This window comes from Condylostylus longicornis, unplaced genomic scaffold (genome assembly GCF_029603195.1).
Source record: "Condylostylus longicornis isolate FDR11 unplaced genomic scaffold, ASM2960319v2 ptg000031l, whole genome shotgun sequence".
Lineage (NCBI taxonomy): Eukaryota > Metazoa > Arthropoda > Insecta > Diptera > Dolichopodidae > Condylostylus > Condylostylus longicornis.
In genome coordinates this window covers 6526106-6533675 of record NW_026578000.1, presented here as the reverse complement: position 1 = coordinate 6533675, position 7570 = coordinate 6526106, and the positions used below count along the sequence as shown (strand labels likewise).

Sequence of the window (7570 nt, the reverse complement as noted above, 5' to 3'; positions counted from 1 at the left end):
ACCCCGTAATTTAAAACTGTTCTGCGTATATTTGATGTTATAGCAGGTCTAAAATTTTATTCATTTGTTTTCAACAAAATATTTTTACTCTTTAGTTTTGAACATTTTTTAAAGATTAAAGAAACTAATAAGCACTATTTTCACAAACATTTTTTTGTGAAAAAGTGCTAAAAATTAAAATTTATTTCTGCCCTTGAAGTTGAATAAAAAATTAAAAGAGTGCTTGCCGTTACGACTAAAATACTGAGTTATAAATCGATAGTTTGATATTTATTTTTAAGTATTTCACATAATCAAACATTGCCCGTTGTTTTTGTTTTATGGAATGCCATTCAATTTTCAAAATCCTAATCCCATCAAATATACCAGTTCGATGAATTGCAGATTCTAATCCCATCAAAAAAATGATGAATTGCAGATTCTGAGCTAGTGAATGTTTATACACTAGGACAAAATGGGTTAAAATTGTTTGACTTAAAATTATTTTTAATTTCTGATTCTTATAAAGCTTAGATATTAAGCAAATATTGTAAGTATTATTAAAATATTATTTTATTTCTACACATTCTCTTTCCTTTTTTCCAACAAATATCTGGTTTTTATTTACTATTCAAATATTTAAATTATCCTTTTGTTTAAATATACTTTTTATTATTTTTTACTTTTTTAGTACAACATTAACTTTAACTTTTTCTTTGTCAAATTAAAATAATATACCGTTGTTCTTGTTTCATTATCAAATAGATTTTGTTATTGTGAAATAAAATAAAATTATTTATCAATAGTTTTTAAAGAACCTAACGAAATTTAGGTCAGTTTGAAAGAATATACAACTAAGTCAGATTGGTTCCCAAACCCTCAAGAAATAAAGTTATATAATTTATAGTTGTATATAATACACGAAATTAATAAACTATAACATTAACCGTTAATGTCCAATGTTCTAGCATGTAACACAAGCAATAAAATTTTTTTTTAAAAATATAAACATTTACGATTCACTACCACTGAAAGTCATAGAAGAAGCTGTTAGTTGAAGACATTAATATTAAATAAAATGTTAGGTTAACAAACTGCAGGAAAACCCAAAACATAGTTTTCTTAAATGTTGGCGGTTGTTTTATATTAATTTTCGTCTTAAAATGCTTTTCTACCTAATAATATTGTTTAAAAACGAATTGAAATTTATTTTTAATATCGTAATTTATTTGCTATAAGGCTACAGTTCAAAAAAGTTTGAACAAATGTACAAATATTTTCGAATTTCATATGATTTTTTTTTGAAGTGTAAACATTTTAAATTAAATAAATTTTAATAATAAATAAAAGCTAAAACAAGACATTATTTAAATAGCCCATTTTCTAAAGTTTATAAATGTGGTTGAAAATCACAAGAACTGTATCGATAATTTACTTAAAAAGTGGCCGTCTACATTGAATCCTACAAAATAATAGATTTGCCAAGATGTTTAATAGATTGATTTACAAATCAACCATTAAAACATCTTGGTTGATTTGAAGGAAAAACGAGTTTCAATCTACAAGTCTTTAACTTCAAGTATTTAATAATTGTAACAATAATTCCGTCTGAAACTAAGCGTACGAGGATCTATCTACTTTTAAGAAAAGAAATTTTCTACAGATACCTCTGAGAACTACCTAAAGTCGTCCAATTCAAATAAAATTTATTTGGTGCATTCGTGTATTTTATTTTTTTTTTCCTTCTTCACTACTAGGAGGAGAGAATAGGGCTAGTGGATGACATCATGCCCTAGTTTCATACCGACATAAAGTTAACTAGATAGGTGACCAGCCTGTTGTAGTTTTATTTATATTAAATATTTAAGCTTATTAATATTTACTGTTTATTTTTCTTAGTTTTTAATATCTATTATTTTAGTATTTGAAAATTATTTGCATAATATTTATTAGTATTGTATATTAAGTTATATAATATTGAATATAATTTTTATAGTGACCTGACCGGGACTCGTGTATGTACATCAAGCTTTTTACAAAAGAATGCAACAACCGAGATTTGGCCACATTGATAATCTTGTTATTTTTTTCAAATTACATAAATACTTTTATCAGTTAGAATCGTCTGTGTAAATATTGGTAAAATTTTTTTTTTGAACTGAATTTTTACATTTGCTATAAAATTAGCAATGTAAACCTACACATTTATTCCGCCGCAGAAAGCCAATAATATTAATTTGAAACGAATATAAATGACAACAAAATTTTTAAAAATTCAGCTTTTTTTAAATAGTTAGAAAATTATAATTGGTAATTATTATAATAAAAATTAATTATAAGAATAAATTTAAAAAAAAAATAACATAACCCAAATGAAATCCTTAATACTTTTAACTCTTTTAGTTTTGGTATGCTACTCATATTTAAATGTCGTATTGTTTATTTAATAAAAACATTTATTTTAGTTTTGCTTTGCATTAGCTGAGCCTGACTATGATAACAATAATTTTCAAATCATAGTTAATGAAGCTGCTTCTTGTTGCGGAGCCACTGGTAGTCAAACTGGTTTAAAAGGCGAAAAAGGTGTACAAGGTCCTCCAGGTGCGCCAGGCCCACAAGGCATACCTGGTTCTCCAGGTTTACCAGGGCCATTAGGTATGCCAGGACCAAAAGGTGATCCCGGTGTACAATTAAATGGTTAAACATGTATGAAGTTATCATTCAACAATTGAACATATTCAAATATATTTTAAATTCTTCTTGATTTGTTTCCTATAAGTTTATTGTATTAGTGGCAGTTTTTTTAAAATCAAACTAATTTTTTTTGTAATAAAGAATTCCAATGTGAAAATTTACAAAAGAAATGTGAAATTTATAATTTCTATTCTCTCTTTTTGATTTTGTGTAATTTTTTTTAAAAAACCTGATCACAAATAAAGCTCTGAAACATTATATCGATACCATCAATTTATAAATAATTTGTCAACAAATTATTTATCAATGGAATAAAATAAATGAGGTTTGACAGCGAGAATCTTTATATATAAGCTTCCAACCAACAATTTTTTTCTTGCCACCTGCATAGCTATTGCTTAGTTTACAATGATTTCATAGACTTGTAGATTGTAGATTGCGTAGATATGTGAGACTGGGTGATATTGTATGTAGAAATACATACAATAGAGATCTGTCGGAGAGTCAGTTTGGAAAGGGGGTATAGAAGCCGTACCATTTGTATTCTCAGACAGCAAGGCGGCATTGTTGGAGCTTCGGTCGGAACAGGTTACATTCAGGCTGGGCTGGAGCTATCTTACTGCACTTGTGGAATTGGCATCGGTAAACAGAGTACCGCTTATTTGGATGCGTGGTCACGGTGAACTTGCAGGCAACAAAGTTGATTGGTTGGCGCGAAGAGGATCTGAGGCTGACTTTCTGCAGCCGCTGCCTTTCTGTGGTTTGCCTTCTTCCGCCGTGGGAGATTTGTTCGCGGCGGAATGCGGATTTCACTGGCGGAACACGAAAGAATGCCATCAGGCGAAGGTGTTTCTCCCAACATGCTCGGAGAAGTTCACCGTGGAGCTGTTGGGGATAAGCACGAGCCGGGTTCGCGCTATTGCGAATTCTTACACGGGCCATTGTTCGGTAAAGTACCACCTGCATAGGCCGAGAAAATCGGCAGACCTTGATTGTGCAGATTTTGCGGGGATAGTGATGAAACTGCCGTGTACATCCTTTGGGACGTTAAACACAACATAAGCGCGTCATAAAAAACACTTTAAACTTCGACAGCAATTTTTATTTTATTATTAACAATAGCAGTGTTCTGTTTATTCTCACTCTACCTACCATCATACCTCAAACTTTTTGCACTATCAGACCTACCTCACTTTTTCAGTTATCTTTTTTGGTCACTTTCAATTCCCATTTTTTTAATTATGTGCATATTGTATAACTGACCATTGGTGCAGTAATATGCAGATTTGTCATTTTTTCAATAGAATTGCTCACTTTTTTATATAAAAATTTTTTTTGAATTTTTCACTAAACTTGCCACCTTCCAAAACTGAGTGAAAGAATGTTGATTGAATCTCGAATGGTGAAATACGATTTATAAATTAAATTACACGAATATGATATGACAGCAACTCATATTTTTCTATCTATAGGGCATAAAAACGTATGATACAGAATGAGACCCTAAGCTTTTGAAAATTCGATCATTCAAAAAAACATTGTAAATTGAAACATTCGAAACAAAATTTTGGTATTCCTTTGGTTTTCGGTGTTTAACCAATTTAAAATAAATAACGGTAATATTATTTTATTTGTTATTGAGAAAAATGTTTGTTGTGGTCACAAATTAATTTAATTTTTTTTTGTTTTTTGGAAGGGGAAAGCTTCAAAATTTGTGGCAAAAGAGCATTTGTTTTTGGTAAATTTTTAACAAATATATTTTATTAGTTTAATGCAATAAAAATTGACCGTATTATTACTGTTAGTACTTCAATTTCCTAATTTGTGGGCATTTTTAAACTGACAGACTTTGGAAGATTATGTTTTCGATTACGTGTCCAGGCTGGCATAGTTTCATTCAGATTACGTTCCAGGCTGTAGAAATAAATAGAACTGGAAAGCTGAAATTAATATAACTTGAAGTATAACGGAATTTTCCATACGTTTCACCGCATATTCAATATTTAAGATAGAAGAGAACAGTTAAAAAATTAGATTTCTAAATTTTGTCTCAAATTTGTTAAATACAACTTTTTGTAGAGCTCCAGTTTTGTTTTTATTTAATTAACTTTTTGTCTATATAAATATTTTTTATAAAATGTTATTTTCTGTCAAAATTAAATTTTTAAGCAAATTATTTATTTTCCTCTTATAAACTTGGTATTAAATTCGGCGTAAGTATATTTTCTTAAACAAATTACAAAAATCAATAAAATAATTAAATTTTCTTTAAAATGATGATATATAAATGATGATCAAATTATTTAAAAGTTTAGTTCAAAAAGAATCGTGATAATATTAAATTATAAAAATGAAATTCTTCACCGTATTTTTTCTTTTGGCTTGCGTATGTATTAAATTTAGTATAAGTAAATTTGAATTGCAAATATAAAACTATAATTGTGTTTTAGATATATGTAGCATTAGCTGATCCTGATTATGATAACAACAATTTTCAAATCATAGTTAATGAAGCTGCTCCTTGTTGTGATGGTGCCGGTGGTGGAACAGGAAGTCAAAGTGGATTAAAAGGTGATCCTGGTATGCCAGGTCCACCTGGTCCGGTAGGCCCACCAGGTGCTCCCGGTGTACCAGGCCCACCAGGTTCAATGGGACCGAAAGGTGATAAAGGTTCACCAGCATCTTATCCATATTATGGTATTGGAAAATAAACTGGAAGATTCATTTGAAACAATTTTAAAATGCAAAATAATGAATAAATTTTTGAAAATATATGTAAAAGGAATATTTCTTAAAAAATATGTTTTATTTCTTGGAATAAAAAAAAAACTATAATTAGGGTAAAACATCAAGTAGTTAATCATCCATATTTTAACTTGGAGGATAATGTGGAAAATATTAAGTACTTAAACGATTTTAAATCTTTTAAAGATTTTTCAATTTAAGATAATAAGAAGTTACTGAATTACTAATACAATGTGTAGTTGTTTAATTAATAAGTTAATTATAATAATATTAACTCAATGGAAATTTCAAGAAGTTGGTTATTCTAATATAATATTTACGAGCTTTATGATTTGTTAAATTTTCCTTTTCAAATTATAAATATAAACGATTCTATACAAATCACCATTAATTATTTTAGAAAATTTAGTTTTACGGAAAATTCATTAAAATAAAAATCAATTGATTAAAACAAGTTTATGGACGCAATAGAATACACAATGGAATTCTTTGTGGATTGTGTTTTTTTTTGGTTTTGGTACGTTGGCAATATTATCAAATTATAAAATATATTCAAAGAAAATCGCCGGATTTTCTTGAGCAAAAATTATTAAAAATTTCAGGGCGATTCATTCAATTCTTAAAGGCATGGACAAAATTGTTTTTATAATTGAATCAATTCCCATTTTTATCTTAAATTCATTAGATTTTCCAAGTCCAATAATCAATAATTAGAAAATATTTTAAATTTTTTTGAACAATAAAATAATTTTTCAAGTAGATATAAAAGTTTTATCAATTCACGATAATTTAAAATAAATAGCCAGGTACAGAACATATGAATTAATTTTTGTAAAATGAAAATTTAGTTTTTAAAATAAAGAAAGAACCTCTCAAATTTTGTTAAAAACAAAAAACAGATTACAACAGTAATTAACTCAATTTGTTATACATTTAATATTAATAACGAAGAGTGAAATTAATTAGATATTCGATACGTAAGTTGTTAATGAAACGCTATTTCTGTTATACAGAACAAAAATTTCAACTGGTTGATTTGTTATGCTATCTACATATTAATAAAGTTCAATAGTTTTTGAACTAATAATAATTACTACACCCTCAGAGTTTTTAGTGTTATACAAAATAAAACATTACTTGTATTAAAAATTGAAATTAAATAACTGTTATATGCAGGTATATAACAGAATTGCCATATTTATTGAGTATACCGTTGTTTACAAAATCTGTTTTTTACCCAAATTTTTTTTTCTTTTAATATTTTGTCTATACAAATATTTTTATAAAATGTTTTTTAAATACTGTAAATTTCAAATAGAAGTTAAATAAAGCAAACCATTTTTTGTAAATAATTTATTTTTTCTCTTTATTTGAACTAAAATTTTACGTACTATGTTTTTCTTAAACAAATTGTGATTTTAAGAACCATCCGTTTTTTGAAGATGGTTTAAACAACCTGGTATATAAATGATAATCAATTATCGAAGAGATTAGTTCGTAGGGAATCGTTAGCACGTTAACTCATTAAAATTAATTAATAAAATGAAGTCTTTAACGCTATTTTCTATATTGGCTTTGGTACGTTTCAAATAAATGCAAATTGTGAAATTTTTTTTTAAACAAAATATGGTTTTAGATATGTGTAGTATTAGCCGATCCGGATTACGATAACCATAACTTTCAAATCATAGTTAATCAAGCTGCTCCTTGTTGTGGGGAGGTTGGAAATCCAACTGGTGGTGTACAAGGTCCTCCAGGCCCTCCTGGCATGCCAGGACCTCCAGGCTCTACTGGTTTACCAGGTCCTCCAGGCCCATTAGGTGGCCCTGGTTCAGTCGGTCCGCCAGGTCCTGCTGGACCAACAGGTCCAGCCGGTCCACCAGGTATGCCAGGTCTAAATGGTCCACCAGGCGTACCAGGAAAAAAATAGATTAATGGCAGTTGATCATGTTTACTTTTTACATTTTGAAAAATTAAAAATTCATAAAAACTTTAATTTGATTAATAAAAACTTTAAATTGATTGAGGGGAAGAAAACTTAATGAGTTTTATTTTGCCTAAATTTTTTTTCTATCTTTTAAACATTTAAAATTTAATTACGGCCGATGTTATAAAACGACATAAATAAGTCTTCCTTGCAATTTTTCGAAAT

General features: G+C 28.3%; 2 protein-coding genes across 2 annotated transcripts; both read left to right on the top strand.

Moving 5' to 3' along the window:
- The first annotated feature begins 3503 nt into the window (after positions 1–3503).
- Positions 3504–5384, top strand: LOC129608433 (collagen alpha-1(XIII) chain-like). Its single transcript, XM_055519927.1, has 2 exons — positions 3504–3626; positions 5124–5384. Exons 1-2 carry the CDS (start codon positions 3504–3506, stop codon positions 5382–5384), a joined length of 384 nt encoding a protein of 127 aa, XP_055375902.1.
- Positions 5385–6960: 1576 nt separating this feature from the next.
- On the top strand, positions 6961–7348 carry LOC129608432 (cuticle collagen 1-like). The gene is made up of 2 exons (XM_055519926.1): positions 6961–6996; positions 7055–7348. The coding sequence occupies exons 1-2, from the start codon at positions 6961–6963 to the stop codon at positions 7346–7348; spliced, it is 330 nt and encodes a 109-aa protein (XP_055375901.1).
- The last annotated feature ends 222 nt before the right edge of the window (positions 7349–7570 follow it).

Coding starts and splice junctions, on each gene's coding strand:
- LOC129608432 (XM_055519926.1), top strand. CDS start 6,961: ATGAAGTCTTTAACGCTATTTTCTATATTGGCTTTG. Junction 6,997..7,054: donor TATTTTCTATATTGGCTTTG/GTACGTTTCAAA, acceptor ATATGGTTTTAG/ATATGTGTAGTATTAGCCGA.
- LOC129608433 (XM_055519927.1), top strand. CDS start 3,504: ATGCCATCAGGCGAAGGTGTTTCTCCCAACATGCTCGGAGAAGTTCAC. Junction 3,627..5,123: donor ACGGGCCATTGTTCGGTAAA/GTACCACCTGCA, acceptor ATTGTGTTTTAG/ATATATGTAGCATTAGCTGA.